The sequence below is a fragment of the Neomonachus schauinslandi genome, chromosome 9 (genome assembly GCF_002201575.2).
Source record: "Neomonachus schauinslandi chromosome 9, ASM220157v2, whole genome shotgun sequence".
NCBI lineage: Eukaryota > Metazoa > Chordata > Mammalia > Carnivora > Phocidae > Neomonachus > Neomonachus schauinslandi.
The window spans coordinates 111,625,703-111,647,611 of NC_058411.1; the positions used below are offsets into that span (position 1 = coordinate 111,625,703).

A 21,909-nucleotide genomic window follows, 5' to 3' on the forward strand; every position below is an offset into this window, starting at 1 on the left:
AGATGCACCATCTCAACAGCGTCCTCAGGACTCAGGATCTTTCCAACACCCCTGAATTGCCATCTTCAGCTGCTTACCAGCTCGTGGAGGCAAAATGTTCGGGGCACCCCATCCCGACACGACCAGGATCCAAGAGAGAGGGAGCCTCCCCTTCTCACCTGTGGCTTTTCTGAAGGGCTGGAAACCTCCCACACGCAGCCCCTCCACAGACCTCCCTTCTCGTCTCATTGGCCAGAATTGGGTCACATGCACTTCTCTCAGCCAATCACTGAGGAGGGGTGTGGCATCACCGTGCAGTAGCTAATGTACACAGGTGTGGAGAAGCGGGGACCACCGGGACCAAAGCGGGTTGTGTTGGCCACGAGGGAGGGAGGGGAATGGTTGAGGGGCATTAGTGTCTGCGTCACCCCTCTGGGAGCCTGGTGATGATGGCAAACCTGGTCAGTGAAGGGAGAGTTGGGCCGTCGGGCCCGAAATCGGGTGGGACTTAGGAATTACTCCTACCCTGCCTCCCGCACCTTTGTGGGGGGCCATTGCGCAACAGGCTGTTCCTGTTGGCCTGCCCTCCTTAGAGAACTGAGGCAGAGCTCCTGGCCGATGAAACAGAAGCAGAGGAGAAAGAAGTTGTCTGTGCCCACCGTCATCTGCCCTGTCTCAGTCCCCATGGCCAGTCGGTCCCCAGGCTCTCACGGGGCCCCTTTCCGTCCCACAGGCCTTGCCCTGGTGCTGGCCTCATCTCTTGCGTGGACCACCGCGGCGGCCTCCACTCAGGCCCCTCCCATTCAGCCTGTGAGCCTTTCCCCTGGACCCCTGACCCTTTCACGGACAGGACGAAGCCCTCGCTGGCAGCCAGGTACACAAGGCCTCATCCCCCGGAGCCCCCTGGCTCACCGCCCCAACCCCGACAGGCTTTCTGCAGGCACGGCACTCTGGATGCGCAGCTCTCCTGCACACGCATGCTGTCCTCTCTGGTCTGCCAGCCTTCCTCTCTGCTGCCCTCAGCCTAGCATGCCCCCCTCCCTCGGGTCCTCCCTTCCCCCAGTCAAGAGTCATTGCTTTCTTCTCCGACATCCCAGCTCCCACAACCCACAACTTGCTTAGACCTCCACATGGATCACAGACGTGTGTGTGTGTCCTATCACCTGGGAAGATGGTGAGCTCCAGAGGGGACAGGGTCTGACTCTAGCTCCCCCATATGCCCCGCAGCACCCCTGAGGTGTAGAGCAAGGAGAAGCCCCCAGTCAGCATTGGCTGAGTTCAATTCAACTTTCATCTTGACGGCGAGGTATCCATTCTGTCCTTCAGCCCGCACGACAGCCTCCAAGGCATACAGCATAAGACATTTCCCAGCGGACAGTGACTTCTTGGGTTCCAGGGAGGGGAAGGGACTTGCCAGAGGTCACGCAGCAAGGTTGAGGCAAACCTGGGCCCAGAGCCAAGGTGTCCTAACTCCCTCAAGGGCCCCCAGCATCAGCCACCAGCAGCTACCCTTCCCAGGAGGGCAGAGCAGGCAGTGGTGGGTCTGGTGTGGATGTGGTGGGCCCAGGGGAAATGGAAGGAGGGCCCATGGGCCCATGTAATGAAAGCTCTGTCCCTAGGGAAGGCAGGTCTGCCTCAGTGGCCAGGGGTTAATGGCTTTGCTGAAGATCACAGCTGAGGGTTAATCACATTCCTTAATTCCACAGCCCGCTGTGGCCTTTCCCATTAGCCTCTATGGTCAATGGCTTCCCCGCCCCACGCCCTGCCCCCCACTCCCCCCCCCACCCATACATGCCACCAACACCTTCACCAGGGCCCTGGCATCAGACTCCAGACGTGGTTTAACCTTGATTCCTTGCCCTTCCCCCCCGCCCCCCACACACAAGAGAGGCTGACCCTCTCTCCCCAGTTGTAGGTCTGAAGGGATCTCTCTTGGAGGACTCATCCTGGGAAACCATTCAGGGAAAGACCTGTCCTTCCTGAGCAGTCAGACACTATTTCTTGTTTAGTAGACTCCATTTAGACACATTAATAGGCCCCCAAGAGGACAGCTAGCATCCATTAAATAACCCCCCTTCCAGGGTGGGAGCAAGAGATGGGGCCAGCAAGGGACTGAGTCACAGGCCCTCCTTGAGTGCCTCGGGGCCTGGCAGATGGTCCAGGCTATGGGGAAGCCCCTCTGGCACTCAATGGGGTGACTCTGGGATGGGCATGGTTTGGGGATCAATCCTGAAAGACCATTCCCAAGGCCCACGGAACCCGGAAGCAGCTTCTCTAGCCTGGCCTGGTGGCCAAGTGGCTGTCCCTGAGCTCCCTCTGGAGCCCATTCTCAGGAACAGTCCATCACCCCAGCCCCTGTCCCTGTGCTCAGGACCCCTGGCCCCCAAAGTGACTACAGCCCATGTCCCCAGGGGCAGAGGCCGAGGCAGACACAGCTGAGCCTCGGGCGGGGCCTCAGCAAGAACCAGAGCAGGCACATTAGTGTGACAGGCATCAGAGCCCTGCCACCGCGGGGGGAGTGGACCCACACTGATATTTCGAGATCCTGCATCAATAACTCCTGGAGCCAGTGGTACATTTGTGCTGACCTTTCTGAGCAACGACTGGTTCCTGCAGGGGAGTGGGAGGTGGGAGCGGCTGCCACTGTTGCTGACAGCCCCTGGCTGGGGACAGAGGCAAGGCGGCCGCTGGAGGAGTCTGCACCGATGGCCCCAGCCCCTCCGTGTGTTGGGACCGTGCAGGGCTGCTGGCTGTGTGTTACATGCTGATGCCCTCATGTTCCATTCCCCAATCCCCACCTTCCAGCCTTTGTAGATGCTCGGCCTCCTCCACCTGCAGTACCCCCTTGTTCCAGGCATCCTCCACCCTTGCCATGCTTGGAACCACCATCCACCTTTGTCTTGGGTGGTTTTCCCAGCCAGAAGATCTCCCTCTTTCCCTTTGCCCTGCCAGATCTTACTTCAGAGCCTTCCTCTGCTCCTGCTTCCTGCAAAACGGCTTTTGTGGCCATCCTCGGGAATGTCTCCTGTAGCCCCTTATTTGGGGGCTCTGGTCAATGCTGTCTTGTTTCACTGTTTAAATATCACTCACGTGTGTGCCCCAGCTGCTGACTTAGTGTGCTATCAAGTCCCCCGAATGCCTGATGGCCTGCACTTCAGACACACCAAGGCTCAGGTTTCTGAAGACCCACTGTGGCCTCTGCATCCTGTGTGGGGCAGAGAGGGGCTGGGGACAGGGTGGAGGGCATGTCTCCTTTGGCATAGATGACACCCCCAGCCATGGGGTGAATACTAGTGCAGCTCTTTAGGAAAACCATTTACCCATGGTCAGTCAAGTGCCTTAAAATGTATGTCCTTTAATTCAGCATTTTCATTTCGGGTACTTAGGAAATAATCTGAGACACAGAGATCAATGTCAAAGAATATTCAAGGCAGTGCTATTCCAGGAAAACACAGGAAGGGAGAAACCCGGGCACATGGACATGACAAAATATCCTACAGCTGCAAAGATCACGGATACCAAGTGTTACTTGTGACTCCGGATATGCTTAGGTTTTCACAGTAATTGAAAAATGTAGGATGTTAGGATGACAATTATCTACAAAATAGGCTTAGGAAAAAACTAGAAAGAAACACACAGTCTTAGGACAGTTGTCTTCAGTGGAGGAATTTAAGGTGTTTTGGGGGGTGTTCGTTTTTGGTTTTGTTTGAAGTAGGCTGTACACCCAGTGCAGAGCGAACTTGGGGCCTGAACTCACGACCCTGAGATCAAGACCTGAACAGAGATCAAGAACCAGACATTTAACTGACTGAGCCAGCCAGGCGCCCCTAGGGTTTTTCTTTTTAATCTTTCTACTTTCCTGTATTTTTCCAAAATTCATTCATTACACGTATGTCGCTTTTACAATTGGGACAAACATTTGCGACATATGTACACACACATAGACGGATATATCTGGACATCCCTTGATTTGGGAGAAGCTGTGGCCCCACCGCCTACTCCCACTGTCTCCTTTCAGCTGTCCAAGCCTGGGGGACCCCCGGAGCTGCCCTTATGGAACCAATCCTTCCTCTTCCAAGGCCGAGATGGAGCCACCAGCTTCTCGGAAGACACAGCCCTGGTGCTGGAGTACCACTCCTCGGCTTCCAGTGAGTGCCCCTTGGTGCTGCGCAGGGGCAGCCATGCGTCAGGACATATGTAAGAAGGATGCTCAGGCCACCTGCCTCTGCCCCCTGCGGGGATAGGTGAAGGGGACCTGGTTCCCAGTGCATGCAGACAGGTGGAGGAGCACCTGGCTGGCTTCCTTGTCCTCGTTCCTTGGCATGGGCCAGCACACATGGGTCCTATTTCCATATTAGATCCATTCATTTTTATCGCACCACTACCCCTCCCCATGTACCTGTCAGGGAGGAGGGAGGGATAGATCCCCGCAGGGCTCACAGCATAGAGGGGAAACCGGATTCAGAGACCAGCTGATCCACGGTCTTAGATCCACATGGAGAGAGTAAAGCCCCCAAGGGCAGAGACAGAGGAGATCCGTATACATACCCAGAAGCACAGACTATGTTGAGAGTTGGTCTTGAATTCAGAGAGCCCTAAAGAGCAGAGGAGGAGGAGACTTGTGCAGGGCAAGGCCAGGGGCAGGAACGTGAGGTGTGGGAGAACTGGATGTTGGGTACCAAAGGATGGGGCCCCTGCTGGGGCCTCTAATGCTGGGACCCGAGGGGCTTGGGGTGCGGGCTTTGGTGGGAATCCCAGCTGGTCCTCCCCCTACAGTGAAAGGCAGTGAGCCATGGACCCTCAGCAAGCCCCTGGGCGTCTCCGTGTTGCCGCTAAAGAGCCGTTTGTACCGCAAGATGCTGGCAGGGAAGGGTCTGAATGGGCTGCGTGTGGAGAGGCTCCCCATCACCGTGAGTGCCCCCCCCGATCAGAGTCTGTGGCAGGTGGCCTGCTCCCGCCCCAGCCCACCCTGCTTCGCCCTGCCCCACTGACGCCAGGGACTCTGGCTTCTCCAGCAGCTTCCACCAGGGCCCTCCCCGCGGAAGCCAACCACCCTCAGGTATAAGGAGCTCCCCCGAGCTCCTGCCCCGAGCAACGTGAGGAGAAACACAGGGAGGCCCCACGGGATAGTGGCAAGAGTTCAGGCCTTTAACCAGAGACACCTGGGTTTAAATCCTGACTTGCCCTAGTTCTCACTGTGCAATCTGGGGCAAGTTTCTTAGACTTTCTGAACCTCGGAGTGCCCATCTCCAAAATGGGAACAACATACCTGTATAGGATCTCTCTGTATGACAAGAGAGCCAAGAGCCCAGGCTCTAGAGCCTGACTGTCTGGGTCCAAATGCTGGTTCCACCCCTTCCAGATTACATGACCATGGAAAAATTAAAGTCCCAGTGCCTCAGTTTTCTTGTCTGTTAAATGGGTTCATAGTAATAGAATTTTTCTTATAGGGTTGCTGTGAGATTTTTTTCTTTTAGGAAATACGTGTAAAGTACTTAGAACAGAATAAGTTCTCAATAAGATTTAATACATATTATATCACCATTTATTTCTATGCCACCTTTTCCCCTAAAATGCTTCTGGCCATCCTGATGTAATAGATGTCAGTAAATGGGCGTTTCCCCACTCTGCCAGGACGCAGGTCTGGAAGTGCCAGTCAGGTCTTCAGTGGAGTTGAGAAGGGAGGTTCGAGGCAGTGAGGGTGAGCAGAGGCAGATCATTCTGCCTCCCTCTCACTCCCCAGGCAGAGCCCCTAGCAGGCCCCTTCTTGGGGAATCCAGAGCAGTGGGCAGATCAGAGGCAGAAGCCGCCCTGGCCAGCATGGGCTGACAGCTCCCCTCTCCTCCCCAGGACACCAAGCTGAAAACCATAAATGGTGAGGCCCCCACAGTGGATATCTCCTTCCAGCTGCTTTCCTCTGAGGTAAGGCTGCGGGGACGGGAAGGGCAGGGCCTGGCAGCCACGTGTCAGCTCCCAGAGCCCCGCAGTGTGTTTCAACCTCCTTCACAACTGCTGGCCTCGTTCAGGGGCTGGGGCCAGGGGCTTCTGGAAGGAGGGGACTGCTGCTTTGGAGAGAAATGTCTGAGGGTGATTTGAAGCTCCAGAAAATAAGACAAAGCTGAGATTAGGAAGAGGAGAGTTGAGAGCAGAGGGCCACCCAGACCTGGGAGTCAGCCTCTAACCCAGCTCAAGCCAAGCCTGGCTCACTGGGATCAAGGTTCTACAAGGGTGAGCTAGGATTTCAGCTTCTCTTGCTACGTAACAAACTACCACAAACCTAGCAGCTTAAAACAATGCCCATTTATGGGCTCGCACTTCTGTGGGTAGGCAGTCTGACACGGCATGCCTCAAATCAAGATGTTGGCAAGGTCACACTCCTTGCTGGAGGCTCTGGGGAAGAGTGTGCTTCCAGGCTCATTTAGGTGGTCATCAGAATCTAGTTCCCCACAGTCGTGGGATCCAAGGTCCCTGTTTCCTCGTTGACTGCCAACCAAGGGGCCCCTCAGCTGCTAGAGGTCACCTACATTCCTTCTCACAATGGCCCCCTCCATCTTTCAGCCAGCAGGCATGTCAAATCCCCCCCACGCTTCAAAACTCTCTGACTTTCTCCTTTGTCGGCAGCCAGAGAAAACCCTCTGCTTTTAACGGGGCTCATGTGATTAGGAGAGGCCCACTCTGAGAATGTCCCCATCTTAAGGTCAGCCATGCCATGTAACATAATTACAGGGGTCACAGCTCATCATAGGCATGGGTCCTGGGGATTAGGGTGTGGAATCTTGGGGGCCCGTTTTTGGAATCCTGCCTACCACAGCTTGGTTGATCCAAGTGGAAAGATACCGCTGGCTGAGCCCTGCCTGATGGATGGGATCTCTTCCTCTAGACAACTCTCCCTGGACTCTGGGTCCCGGTTGAACCCTGGTCATTTGGCTCCAGTGCACCTGGCTGGCACCTTCTGGAATTCTTCCCCTTTTTGGTCTGTGGTGCTAAGACAGGCACAAAGCCGGGAGGTGAGCAGTTCAGGACCATGGGTGCCTGGGTCAGCCCCCTCCCGCCGGCTTCCCACACCAGGAAAAATCGCCACCAGCACTGGGGTAATACTTGGCCCTGTGACCTTACCCATGGAGAACACAGGGAATTATATGGTGTGGGGTAAGAGGCATGTATCTGGAAATATAGCCACCTGAAAATGTGTCCCTAAGGCCTCTGGTGAGTACCTGGGACCTCCCATCAGCACTTCCCCCTGTGGAACGTTCTGCATCGTCTTCTAATTCCTGATTCCTCTCTTTCCTGGTGAAAGAGAGTTTGTTAGAGACAGCCTCACACCCCACCCTCACCCCCATCCCCACCACCACACCAGGTGTAGGACCAAGAAGGTACTGAGAGGGGAAGACACAGAAGCAGCAAAAGACCCCAAGAAAGAAGCAGGGTCCTTGGAGAAAATGTCACCAATTTCCCAGATGGGAGCTCACTCCTCCACGGCCTCTTCTTGGGGTCTAGAGTCTATCAGTGGCCCCTCCTGTCCCTTCCTCACCTCCCCCTGTCTTCTGTCCCTTCCCAGGGACACATGTGTCCTGAGGACCGAAAGGAGCATCAAGTGCCCCTGGTCAAGCCACTGGGGGACCCAGGCAGGCAACAGGCAGGTGGACAGGACACTTCCCCGGTTGCCCAGCGGCTAGGCACAAAGGTCTCAGTGATGAATTATTCACTGGAGCTGTGCTAAGTGCAGAATTAATCCCTTTCCTTCCAGCTGGCGGCCTCACTAAATTATCCCTCCAAGTCATGCGGGAAAACGCTGCCGAATTCATTTAGCAGCTGAGTGTTTTGATCTGGGCCTTGTGATTTTAGCTTCCCCTTCCCCCCACCCCCCTCCCCCTGGAGGCGGGGGGGGGGGGGGGGGCGGGGAAACCTTTCAGTAATGGATTTCCGAGAAGAAAGGAAAAGAAAGGGATCAAGATTGGGTGTGTACCAGGAAAATAGTACTAGAGGAAATTCAGATTCTGCAGCCAAGCATTCACCACACACACAGTTCCACACATGCACGCTCTCTCACACCATCGTGTGCGAATACCCACATTCAGACAGTCCCATATGCACAGACATGAACATGCGGGCACACATACACCCCTTTGCATGGGCACTTAATACACACACACATGCTCACACACACACATGCAGACTGACACACAGATGTTTTCACACCCGCATTGGCATACACAGAAGCTACATCTGTTTGTGGCCCAACTGTTCCTTGGTGACACTATCTGTGAGTTGGCCAATAATTGACTCACTTTGATTCTAGAATCCTGAACTCCAATTTTGGAGCTAATGTGGTGGGCTCGGCATAGGTTCTTGCAGCCAGGGCACCCAGCCATTCATTCTTTTATTCCACATATATGTGATGAGGACAAGAATTTTGGCCACCCTTGTGGATTTCAATGAGAAGAGGGAGGGTCCGGCAGCCATGGAGCCCATCTGCCTTGAATTCACCTTCATCGGGCTTGGACATGGCTCTCTGCTCACATCTGAGCCCTTTTGGCATCCTTCTCTCTGCAGGGTAGTGAGAGCGTGTTGAGAATTGATGAACAGGTGGATGGCCTGGCAGCTGAGTGCAGAGGGCCCATCCCCGGCTCCATCACTCACCGCCGCCCTCACTGTCACACCACCATGTCCTTTGTGCCACTGCAAACATTGGGCACCTGTTATGTAGCAGATACTGTCCCAGTTTTAGGGATCTTACACGTCCTCATAAAGCTTGCGTTCTTAGAGGGCAGGGAGTGTGGACCAGACAGTGAGCTAGTCAGTTCATGAGCAGACAGCAGCTCCTGGAAAGAGGCCTGACGAAACCCAGTGAGAGCAAACACCTGACAGGTTCTGAATTCTTTCCCTCTTACGGTTCCACCTAAGACGCTGTTTGCAAGTTCATGGTGGAAGGTACCTGGCCTTCATGTCTGTATTCCAGCCTGGGGGACCAGCACCATTGCTTCTTCCATCTTTTAAATCAAACACTGCTCAAAGCTTCATGAGCCACCGCCGCCGGAAGCCTGGGATCTTAGAGTCCCGTGGACACTCTGGCTGTGGGGGAGGCTTGGGTAACGGGCCTCTCGGGGCCCCTCATCCATGTGACTAACAATTCCATCTTGAGGGCAATTCCTTCCCTGTGGTCAGATGGGCTACTGAAAGGTGATGCTTTGGGAGAAATAAATATGCATGCCCTATTTGGGTACCTCCCTCCTGAGGACACATCCTCTTTCTCCTGAGCCTCCGAGGGACAGACAGGTATCCTGGTTAATTGAGGTTTGGGTGAACACTTTCTCCCCCACCCACTGCTTCCACATCACCCATTCTCAGAGCTCTGGGAACAAGAGCACTGTGGAATTTCCGAATAGAGACCACAGAGGTGTCTCTCAACAGCCCACCCTGGACAGGATTGTCCTTGACAATGTCCACCACAGGTGGTCTCACTCTTGCTCTGCCATGACAGGAAGCTCCCTACCACCGGACGTACCCTGTCCCGTGGCTCCATGGCCACAACAGATAGAAATGACCACCCCATACTGAGCCCACCCTCTCTGCACCCCCAGGCTCCTGGCTTCTCCATCTGGGGCAAGCCTCCCCTGCTGGTTGTGGGGACACTGGCACATGGTCAGGCACCCAGCATGCTGGCTGGCCCACTAGCCAGCAGAGCCTGCAGTTTCTGTGAATGTGGGATGAAGTGGTCTCGTGGTTGGGGATATTGTGCTTGAAGCTGGTTCTGCTGGTGATGGGTTAAGCTTTTTCCTCTGATGGGACTTCTCTACAGGCACCTGCTGCTTAGAGTGATCTGCTTGAAGTTAGAGTTGTGTGTGTAGATGAGCACGTGAATAACTACACATAGATTCACAAAAACTAAAAAAATGGACACCTGCCTATAGACAGCCAACTTCCCTTTATTGTAAATACAGTGGGGGTTGGCCTTGGGGGTCCATTCAGCTCTAAGAATCCATAAGCCTATGGCTACTCCACATATCTATATACGAATAACCCTATCTCTCCTCCATTCTCCCTCTGATGTTGGCCTCTGCTCTTTGAAGAGTGCGATCTGGTCCCCCAGGAGTCTGTGCTTCTCCAGGCTAAGCAGTCTGCCTCTTTTAATGAACTGGTGTCAAGATCCCGCGGCATCCTGGGTGCCCTCCAGCTTGCAGGCAACTTCTTTGAAGTGAGGCCCACACTGAGCAGGTTTCCTAGGCTGACCCATGTGGATTGGAGCCCAGCGTGCACATGACAGGTGCTCACTGTGCCAGTCCCTGCCTCCTCACATGGAAACGTGCCCCCTGCAAGGTGGGAAAAGTCTATGCAGTTGTCTGGGTGTTTGGCAACAGTGTGCCTTCTCGGGCTGGGATTTGGAATCCAGAGTCTTACCCAGGCAGGGCACCAGGGCACCAGCCACTCACATGGGTGGCTGCCTCCTTCTTAGCCCACAATCCTGAGGACTTGCCCATGGGTTTCCTTGGATTTTGGCATAGGGTGGGTGCCTTTGAGGAGAGAAGGAGGTGGCACTCGCTGCTACCCCCTGAGGAAAGGGGCAGCTCCCACAGTCCTGTCTGACCCTCCCCCTTCCCTGTTCTCACAGGGAGAGGCGGGGCAGGTCTTCAATGCCATGCAAGGGGCTGCCTGGTGTTTTTATTCAAATCAGTTACAAAGCTCTCTGGAGACCAGACCAAAGTGGGGACAAGTGGCTGTTTAACAGATGTGGAGGGGAGGGCAGGGGATAGGCAGAATCATGCTGGCTTTTGATGAATTTTTATAAATTTCTTTGAAAGCCACATATGAAAGCCCTGGCTGGTCTTCAGAGAAGCCCCAACACAAACCTGCCTCCATTTCCCCACCAAGCACAGCTGCTTGGAAGGCCCAGCGTTCAGGATGGCACGAGAATCTCCCTGGCTGGTTCTGTCCTCTGGAGGGTTCTGTCCCCACCCCCAAGACTCCAGCTCTGAAAACGCTACCGCAAGGACGATGATGGATCCAGAGAAAAAAGACCCTTTCCCCTCCCACAACCTCACAACACCTTGCCTGTCTTCCCTTCCACTCCACAACCCCTACACAAACAGTGTGCATCCTCAGGTATGGGTTTGAATCCTAGATCCTGATCTTAGCCACCCTGAGTCCCACCTTCCTCATCCACAGAAGGAAGTTGTGATCCCTACCAGCCAAGAATGTAGTGAAAATGGAATGAAGGAGCATGTATAAGTGCCCAGCCCAGTGTAGTTGCTGACAAAAGTGCTGAACTCATCAGAGATGAGGACAGGGCTCCTGGGGGAGGGGAACAATGGAGGCTTGCTAATCCATCACTCGGCGCCCGCCCCTCATGACAGCCATTCCACCAGATTCACATCCATAAGGACATCAGGAGGCCTTGTCAAGTGCTGAAGATAAACATCACCAGCCCCACATTTGGTCTCACAGCAATTTTCCAGGGAATGAAGAAATGGAGAAGAGACAGACAATCATCTCTCTAGAGGCCAGATTTGCTGAAGTCCCCAGTGTACCCTGCCTTGAGCTGGGGGCTGTGGAGGAGAAGTGAAGACCTGCTTCCTGCCCTGGGAGTGGGCCGGGCTGGACCAAGAGCCATACTGCAGGCTCATTCCAGATGCCTCACCAACCACAGGACTCCACTGCCTTGAGAATGTGAGTCCGTGACTCCCAGCCAGAGATGGAATGTACTGAGTCAGGATACAGAGATGGCTAAGGCAGCTGGACCCTCCCCTGGCCTGCTCTGCTCTCCCGTGAGCCCAATGCACAATTGGTGGATTGAAGAAGGGGGAGGGGAGGAGAGAGGGCAAAACTTCCAAACTATTCAGAGAGAGGGGGCTTGGGTTTCTCCCCATCTCAAAGCCACCCTACCATAGCCTAGACCTCTCTTCAGCCAAACCAGATGCACCCCAGCTCCACCCAAGTTCATTCAGGCATGAATTCATTAGCCATTCTTTGGATCCCTAACCTGTGCCAAGCAGTAAAGCACCCTGACAGATCGTTACCACCCATCTTGCTAAGCGTTCTGGTTGAAGTGCTTTGGGCATACAAAGGTCAGGGGAAGAGTCACAGAGAAAAATGGTTTGAACTCTGCCTCAAAGAGTGGCTTGAAAATTGGCAAAGCAAGGGTGATTCAGGCAGAAGGAATCACAGATGCAAAGAAATGGAGGCATGACCGTATCTGAAGCACATGGGACATATGGACGCTGTTGTGGGGAGTGAGACTGGAGAGTTAGTTGGGGCCTACACCATGGAGGGCCTGGATGCCAGGATTCAGGCTTTAGACTTTGGCAGTGGTTCAAAGTGGTTCGAAGCTAAGGAAGGTCTTTGGGCTGCAGTAAGACGTGATCTGACCTATATGCTGGAAAGCTCTCTCTAGATGTAAATGGGGGGACCCAATTGGAAAGATTAAATGCAGAAAGCCCAGATTCCAAACTAACAAGAGTGAGCCCACAGACTAGTGAGCTATGGGCAAGGCTCTATTTAATACTAAATCCTTGCCAGAATTTTTAAATATCCTTATCACTGGCACCCCTCCCCTGACCCTGCAACTTGCTTTCAGATTAACCCTCTGAAACCATTTTCTGGAGAACGAAATATGGCCCCAATGAGGATTAACACTCAGACCCTTCTTTGCTGGCAGACAGACTCAGAGCTTCAAGCCCCACTGCAGCTGCAAGACCATGCAGGATGCCATAATGAGGCTTGCGATATGCATGGGAGGCAGCAAGCCCTCTTGCAGGGCCCCCATTTTCTGAGCCTCGCCTTCAGCTGAAGAGATAAGAACCTACAACTGGGGCCACAGGAAATGACAAAGCAGTGACTGATCGGGGAGCTGCTACACAGGGCTCATTATGGTGCTTGCCAGCGGGCGAGACACCCTTATCAGGGAGAAAATTGCATCAGGCCTCCTGAATTACTAGCGATTGGAAGCAGATTTCTTGGGATGCACTTTGTTAGATACCTAATGAGCGGGATACAGGCGGGCAGAGCCCAAGGCCGGCGGGGCGGGGGACAAATGTCTTTGTTAAACAGAATTTGTCAGTTTCCGCTCCAGGTTCCCTGGGGAGGGTTCAGGGCCAGCTAATTGAATTAAGAGCATGTGCGCTCCCGCGAGAAGGCTCAGGGCGGGGCGAGAGGCGGGCAGGCCGGAAGGCGGGCTCTTTCAGCACCAAGGACAGCAGCTGCATCCTGGCTAGTCTGTAATTGCCGGGGCAGGCTGGAACTGTTGCATTTTGCATGATCAGGGATCTAGGGGATGGAGTGGGTAGGAGGGAGGCAGAAGATGTTAGGGGAGGAGGAGGAAACAGGTGACCCAAGAAGCCTCGAGCCTGTGATGCTCTTGGCCTGGTCTGTCTCAACAGACTGCCCTCTGCAGGCAACAGCAAAGGGCTGAGAGGCATGAGGAAGGGGAGTCTGCTCTCCACCATGATACTCACGTGGTGTGGGGCAGCTGCGGCAGCACAAGGAGTGGTGGGCTGCGCAGCGAGTCTGAGCCAGTACATGGCTGTGCATTGCTTTGAGCTTTCAAGGTACGTCTCCAATTACAGCCCTAATGAAGCAGGACATGCTGCAGCCACGGAACCACAGAGTGGAGGGGCCACTTGTCAGCCCCAAGCTGCCTCAGCCATCAGGGCAAGGCCTGCCAAGTAGAAAAGCAAACAAGCAGGCCTGTGGGGTGGGCTAGCAGCCTCCACCCCCACCTAGAAAAAAGGAGGAGAGCTAGGTAAGCCTGGGCTTAAATAGGGAGGAGTTAGTCCCCAAGGCCCTACCCTCTCTTCATCCTCATTTTAGCATTATCCCCCTCCCCCATCTTCCACCCTGACCACCCACCATTTCAATCAGCCTTGCCCCTTCCTGTAACCCCAGACAAGCTCCTTTCCCATGAGAAGCAAGGAAGAGAGGGCACAATTGCCTCCCCACAACGTGGGCAGACTGAAGCTGAGCAGTCTGAATAGGCTATGTTAAGGAGAATTTAGGCACTGTGTGGGGTATTGTGAGCCTCCTTACCTCACATGACAAGAGCAACTGCCTCTGGCCCTCCCTTTGGGGCTTCTACTGTATGGGAATCTAAAGATTTTTCTATAAAAGTCACCGGCTCACTTGCCTCCAACTCCCAAACCAGGATGGATTCTGGCAAAGTTGATTAGATCAGGGGATTAGAATTGTGGGCAGGAGTCTGGCAAGGATGGGTGTGGGAGGTGGGGAGGTACTAGCATGAAGCAGCTGTGGGAACAGATACAGCCCAGGGCCAGCCACGGAGAGGGCAGAGCAGAGTAGATCCACTGAGTCTTGCAGGGGCCCCAGGAAGAGCAGCTAGGGGTCAGAAGGAGCAGAAGAGTTGACATCCATAAATATTCTGCCTTTCCTTCCCTGCTTCTGAGAACATCCTCCCCCCACAACCTGCCTACCAGAGATTGACAAGGTGAAGTCACTGGTCTGGACTCAGGGGTCAGTGTCATTTTAATCTTATCTTTGTGATGAAAAATTAAATGAATTATACATAATAAATTTCCGAATCCACGTAAAAGTACCTGGTGAGTGTATGTGAGGGTGATCTAGCTGCAACATCTCTCACCCCATTGATCACCAGGGTTGATTCAGCTGGTCTGGCTGGCTAAGCAGGTGTCCCCTTTCTCCCTTACTGCTCTGCATGCATCCTTCCCGAAGCTGTGCTCTGTAGATAGAATAAGACTGTTCTTCCATCAAGGGTGTACGAGTAGCTGCTCTCCCCAGCTAGAACCTCCAAATAACTTCTCAAGGTCCAGTTGTAGGAGAATGTAGACTAGTCAAGCTTCCAAGACACCAGACACATCTAAATGAGGCACCACATGTGATGAACTGCCTTTCTTTTGAAAAAAAAAATTTTTTTAGTACCTGGTAAGTGCCCAGCTCTGATCAGGGGCCCCGGACATGTCAGCTCTGGGTCACTGAGTTTATCCAGCTGGTGCTGGGCCCACACAGGATAGATGTGAGGGAGACAGGCAGTGGGGGAAGGGACTCCCTCTGCAGTGTGTCCCTGCTTTCAGAGCTGATGGGGCACCTCTGGAGACCTCTCCCTTGATTTCATTACTTCCACTTCCTCCCTTAACTGGATTAGATGGCAGTCTATGAAATCCAGGGCAGCGAGATTGGCTTTCTGCCTGGAAATGAGGAGAGATGTCATTACAGGTCCTGAATCAGCATCTCGCCCCAGTCCCAGGGGCCACCTGGTCAATAGGGAGTTCATCTTTGCCCCGGCTAGCTGTTCTTTCCTTCATTCTCTCCTGTACCCATCTACCCACGCATCCATCCAGTATGCATTCTATAGTTCTCCTGCTCCAGCCAGTCTGGTGTTCAGCTGTTCTGAGCAGGAGACGCATGTGGTGCTTTTTCCTATCTAAAATGCAGAGACAATAAGACAACCCCAAACCACCTGACTCAGATGTTTTACAGAGCCACTGGTGTGTTCAGTGGGGAGCCTCTCAATGAATCTCACCCTCCCTAAACCGTAGTCACTGGGAGAGGCAGGTGAGAGAGATAACCATGCCTAAAGCCCAGGGACAAAACAGGCTCAGGAGTTTTGGTTATGAAGTACAATAGGTGCCAAAATCAGCCTCAAGGTCACCCAATGCTTCCTCTTCTCATTCCAAGAATCTTTATATAGCTGCTTTCTCTCTGGAATCATCTGTCCTTGTACCCATCTCACAGAGTAGGTGGGAGATGAGGCCCAGACTGGACTAGATACCTCTGTCCTTGCATGACTATCCCTTACTCTACTGACATAAGCCTGAAAAGACTTCATGTTAATGAATTTCTGCATACCAAATTTTATTTTTTAAAGGCTTTTATTTTATTAGAGAGAGAGAGAGACAGAGCAGGGGGAGGAGGGGCAGAGGGAGAGGGAGAGAATCTCAAGCAGACTCCCCACCTAGCACAGAGCCTGATGAGGGGCTCGAGCTCACAACCGTAAGATCATGACCTGAGCCAAAACCAAGAGTCGGACACTTAACCAACTGAGCCACCTAGGCACCCCATGAACTTCTGCATACAAAATTTTGTTTTAAAAGGTGATAAAGGAATCATTATTTAAAAGATCCAAGTGGTAAAGTGAAGGGTCCTTATCCTGATTCTTCCAGTTCATATGTGTGGGTTTTTATATAGAATATCCACTTCAAGGGAGGCCCACGCATACTTTGTTCTTCCTCTGTTTGTTCAGGGTCAGACATTCAGGCACCTCTAACCCTGAGCACATCCTGTGGTGGTTGGCACTGTGCCCATTGCTCTGTTTGCTTCTAGCACAGATGGTGGCATATTTATCTGCTATGTGGCCGAGACAGAATTCCAACAACTGATGTAGGATAGAAGCTGGTCATCTTTGAGGTCCCTACAGCCTTTGAACAACATGCACGTGTTAGGACTAACCATGGATTTCCAAGAGAGCTTTAAAGTAACCTCTCCTCAAAGGGAGCATCACACATGTCCCTAAGCCCAGGGAACTTAAAGTTTGGGCAGAAAAACAAAAATGGCAAATGAGCCTGGAATTAGACAACAGTGTGAGAGCAGAGAGAGCCAGCTGCTGGGCTGGAAGATCCCAGAAAAGCTTTGAGCAAGTGTGGGTGGAGGCCATCAAGATTTCCTAGAGAAGCTGGGATCTGAGTGCGGTTGAGTTCTAGACCAGCAGAGATGAGAGCTGCAGTCATGTCAAGGCGAGAAGAGAAGAGGAAAAAGAACCTGGAAGCACAAGGAGGAGGCCCAGCAGAGCAGAGAGAGAGGAGACTGTTTAACAGGTGATAGATGGGAGGCTAACAGCAGACATGGAATGGAAAAGGAATCTTCCCAGCAAAGGATGTCAAAGGAGCATGGCGATGTTCGAGGCTCTTGTTACTGCACCAAATGTGAGAGTCCTGGATGGCATGGTTTGTTTATTTCTGCAACAAACAGATTATTGAGCATGTAACAATGAGGCAGACACTGGGGATAAACGAAGTCTCTACTCACATGTCGCTTGCGCTGTAGTGTGAGGATCAGAGGGAGGCAGACAGTAAACAAGCAAAATCAGTTTTTGCGAGTTTAATTTTCTGTTAGAGTTAAGTACTATGAACAGTAAAATGGGATAATGTGAATACAGTGTATATTGGAGGAGGGGTGACTTTAGAGAGGATGCGCCTCTCTCTTGAAGGCCAGGGTCTCTCGTCTGGGCTAAAATCTGAATGATGAGGAGAGGACAGCCCTCTAAAGACCCATGAGGCTATCTGCGCAGAGAGCACAGCAGGGGCAAAGGCCCTGAGGCAGGAAAGGCTGGCTTGTCGGAGGAATGCCAAGGACAGTGTGGTAAGGCCCCAGGGAGCAAGGGGGCAGGTGGTAGGTGGTAGACAGGAGCCAGGCATGCAGGGCCTCCTGAGCCATGAAGAGGAGAGGCTTCGGGGGTCTAGAAAAGACATTTGTGGTAGAAAGAGAAATTTCTTTGCACCTTCTCTTCCCAGAAGCCGGAAAACTTCTTGACACCAAACAGCAGCCAGGTTCTGCCCATCCTGGACCCCAAGATCTTAGATGAGAAGCTGGGTACCATCCGTGAGTCCTGGTCCAAGGCCACGGTGAGCTCTACAATGGATTCCAGCACATCTACCTCTCAGGAAACAGAGATAGAGCCTCAGGCACCCAAGATGTCCCATGAAATGGTGAGTGTCTTCACCCAGTGCTGGGAGAGGAAGAGTGGGGACAGGGGTCACGGGGAAAGGGTTTGACTGTCACCAAGTTCACTCCTCAGGTGGCAAGGAGACCTCCCTTCAGGCACACTCTGTTTGTGACTTACCTCCAAGCTAAACTGGTGGAAGGTGTGGATTCTTCATTTTACAGTTTCTTCACCTTTCGAATGGAACTCCCACACAATCTCCTTCAAAGCAAACCCTTGCAACACTTGTAAGACAGGGATCCATTGACTCAAGTAGAGATCAACCCAGAACTTTCTCAGGAGCACGTCCCATGGGTAAGGGGAAGCCCCTCTGAGTCATTAGTTTTAATTTCTCAAAGAGGAGATTGGGGCTCAAAGAAAAGAGGATACCGTCTTTGGTCACAGGGTCTGTGTCCTTGGTCATGGGAGCTGCAGTTGACCAGATGCTGGGAAAGGGTTGGTAAAGGTGGCCAAGGTGGTGGCTTAATTTGGCGAGGGGTCAGTGCTGAGTCCTGGCCCCTTAATGCAGAGAGATAAAGAACAGGCCACCAAAAGACAGTCCAGTCGAAGTCCCCACTTGGGTACCAGGGGTGAATTCATGTGTGGCTTCCTCCCTTCTTCCACAACGGGTCCCATGGGGAACGCTGCTCAGAAAGATCCTGAGGAAAGGCCCCAGCCAAGGCCACTGGCCCCTAGGGAAGCCCTGGGGCTGCCCCTCTCAGAATCTGCCCTTCTCCACCGACGGCCTCTGTATCTTCCCCTGGCACTTCTGCACATTTCTGGAACATGTGCCATCAGACTAATAGGAAGGGTTGCTGTCTGCTGGGTGTGCCCAGGACGCTCCCACATGGACTTAGCCTGCCCACCCCAGAGCAGGTGCCAGAGCACCCATGGGCCACCTTCTACACCCCCTTCTCTCACCTCTGCCCCTTGGGAAAGCAGAGCTCAGGGCTAACTTGCAAGCTTAGCTCTCAACTGGGTTAAAAATGAACATGCGGACCTTGTCTTTGGAGACTTTGCAGCATGAATAGTGCCTGTGGTCAGTCTTCATCTTTTCGTAAGGATTCAACTGTAAGAGATTGTACAGCCTGCAGCATGTTAGCCAAGAGCAGGAACTGTTCTTGAGCAAGAGGCCGAATAACCATTATGAACAACGGAGGGGAGGAGGAGAAATAAGTGGCCCAAGGGCACTAAGACAAGATTCTGGAAGGCTCTGAAGGTGTACAAGGGGGCTTAGGGATCCCCTATACCCACAGGCTATCAGAGCAGCTGTGAGTTGGGTGCATGCGTCCAGAGAAGCATGCCCCCTCTGGAAATCACTTAGCACTCCTGTCGGTGGGCTGGTCCCTCTACCTTCCCCCTTCCTGGGCACCTGGCAAGATGGTGGTAAATACTTACTTACTGGGCCATGTGATGAAACCCCTGGGCCAAGGACAGTGTGGTCTGCCTTTAGAGGGAGTCTAATCCAGTCTCCTAATTGATGAAGGGTGGCAATGAGGAAGCCCTAAGGTGGGGTAACCCTGCCCAAGGCTTCCTGACACCACTCTCCCATGCTGTCTTGCTTATAACCAGATGAAAACAGGTAGCTGCGGAGGCCTGCGTGCCCAGCCCCGCACTGTTGAGCCAACCTGATAGCACTGGGTCCCTCAGACACTCATGCAGTATTCAGTACACTGGGCCTGCCCTTATCCCTGTGTCAGGCCCAACTTGTCCCCTCCTGGTGCCTGATTCTTCTTTCCACTCCATTTTCCCTCCCAACCCTGCCTTCAGTCCCCCAACCCATCATTTGTCCCTTCCTCCCTCCCTCTCTCTCTCTCTCTCTCTCTCTCTCTCTCAGCTCAGATTTACCATCTGGCTTTTCCCACCTCTGATCCTTTGTCCCAGTTGGGTCCTAGAAACCCAGCCCCCAGCTCCAGCTCCTACCCACTCGCCAGAGCTTTCAAGGACCAGGGCAGGACCCAGACATCCATATGGCCAGCAAAGCCCCGTCCCAAGCAATAGAACGTGGGTGGGTACCAACAATGTGCAGCTCCGTGAAATCACAGGTAGCCATGTAGCAATGGGTCACTGTTCCATAGCAACCACACAAAATTATATAGCAATAAATGAGCCCATGCAAACAAGAGACAAAGTGACAAGCAGGAGAATGCAGGCAGGGAGTGGTGGAGTAGAGTCGCATAGTAGAGCCCCACCATACAATACTACTCCACAGCACTTGATGATAGGACACGTGAACACAGAACATGGGAGTGAACACACAGAGGGTAAGCTGCAGACAGAGTCACAGAGCAGAAGATACTCGGCCACCACTGGAACATCTGGGTGGCAATGGCACCTTCACAGTGTGTGACTCCTGGGCATGCGGTCAGCAGCAGAGCCTGGGGGCAGGGCAGCGGGCCCCCGGTGACATGGCCGTGGCTGAGTGCTGAGCCAGCGATGACCTGCCTCCCTCTTCTCCCCACCTCTGCGTTCAGACTGTGAGCCCCTCAGCTGCACCAGATTCCTGGAGTGTGTTTGTCTGTCTGGTCTTGTAGCGCAGTCCCCAGAGCCCAAGAGACAATTTTACCTCTGAGTCCCTCCAGAGCCTACTCTGGCTTAATAGGAAATTGAGCATTTTCTGGAGAAAAGAGCACCTTGGGAAGGGAGAAGGGAGTGGAGGGGACGCGGGGTCTGTACCCTCTCTGCCCCAGGGGCCAGTCCCAGCTCTGTAGCCGCCATGAGCCCCACCAGGCTCCCTTCCCCTAATGCACCCTTGGGTCCACCTTTGTTCCCAGCTGTGGTCCAGCCAGTTCTTCCATCTCAGACTGGTTTTAACACATGACTTTCAGGTGCCACTTTGTCCATGTGGTGCAAAGCTCCTGTCCCGAGTGGACCCCCTGGGACCAGGGTCCGCGGATGTGGTCTCGGGTCAGATGTAGGGCTTGGCAGGGCTGGAGGAAGCCTCCACCTCCCTTCTGAGCAACCCAGAGAGTCTTTTTTGGAAGAGGTGGGCTTTTGAGTGTGAAGAGTGTGACGTTAAAGAGTCGTCTTGAACATGGTAACTCCCAAACATTAAACAACTTGCAAGCATTCCCCTTCACCCCCATAACCCCCCTCCCCAAGTCCACCTCATGCTGAGCCAGGCAATGTCAAGAGCAGGGAAGATGAGGGGTTGGTTCCATTCACAGAGGGCTTATCAAGCACCTGCCTTGTGCCAGGATTCCACATTCCCCGGGCAGCAACCTCAGCAATTCCTCCAGCCTGCCCGAAAACCAGAAGCCCCCACCCCTGCCAGGTGCCCAGTGCTGTGTCCAACTCTGCAGGGGGAAGGATCGGGGAGGAAGAGGCCAAGGCCCTGAGCCCTGGACTTTCTCAGCAGGCAGGAGCGAGCTACACTCCAGGAAACAACAGAGCGACACCGAGCAGACACACAGGAAATATTTGGTGAGGGATAAGTGGCAAAGGGGCATGGCCGAGACCCTTTATCTTCTTAAGTGCCACGCTTACCCAGCATTGCCGGGCACACCTAGTGAGTCCTCAGGAAAGAGAGAGAGGAGCAAGGAAGGCTTCCTGGAGGAGGGAGAAGTACTCAGTTGCTATTCAAGAAGTGTGTGTTCAGTGTTGTTTGTAGTGCAGAAATTCTAGCACAGGGTCTTTATCCTCTTCTCTCTGGCTCCCTTCCTCCATTCGCCCCCCACACACCTCCTTTTCCCTCTCTCTCTCTCCCCACCCCCCATTTCTGCCTCTCCCTGCTTCTGCCTTTCTTTGGTTTTCTCAATTTCTTTCTGATTCTCTGGCTTTCTCTCTCTCTCTGACTCTGTTTCCCTCCCCCCTTCCCTCCCTCCCTCCTCTCAGTGGAGATTTGTGGCAGACCAGAGGCCCTCATACCAGCAGATGAATAATTGACAAGGGTTGTTTAAAGATTCAGTGGAGTTTTTCCAACCTCACCACACTGGAATAACTCATTTCTTTCATTCTCTCTTTGAAAGCCTTTCCCCCCTCCCTCTATCTCTCCCCTTCCCCTATCCCCATATGCCAGCCCCCTTCTGAGCACAGCTTTTGTCTCTCTCCGTTTCTGAAGTCTGCTGGACCCCAGAATGATCCCTTCATCCTCATTTCCTTAACATCACTTCCCCCGCTGTACCACCCCATTTGACCTCTCCTAAGGGTGGTAGGTTGACTTCAGCTCCTCGGGACACCATTTCCCCAAGAAAGGGGGCCCCATTTCATGGGCGAGGAGAGGAAGGAAGGCCCAAGGAACTGTGACCTCTCTCAGATCACACAGCAGC

The 21,909-nt window shown here is 53.3% G+C and overlaps 1 protein-coding gene across 1 annotated transcript in view; it reads left to right on the forward strand.

Annotated features, from left to right (window-relative positions):
• The window catches only part of CCDC33 (coiled-coil domain containing 33), a 100,574-nt gene that overhangs the window by 45,832 nt on the left and 32,833 nt on the right, over window positions 1-21,909 (forward strand). Inside the window, exons 9-12 of the mRNA XM_021693705.1 lie at window positions 3,998-4,127; window positions 4,756-4,889; window positions 5,830-5,901; window positions 17,454-17,648. Coding sequence (XP_021549380.1) covers window positions 3,998-4,127; window positions 4,756-4,889; window positions 5,830-5,901; window positions 17,454-17,648 — 531 coding nt within the window. The remainder of the gene's footprint in view (window positions 1-3,997; window positions 4,128-4,755; window positions 4,890-5,829; window positions 5,902-17,453; window positions 17,649-21,909) is intronic.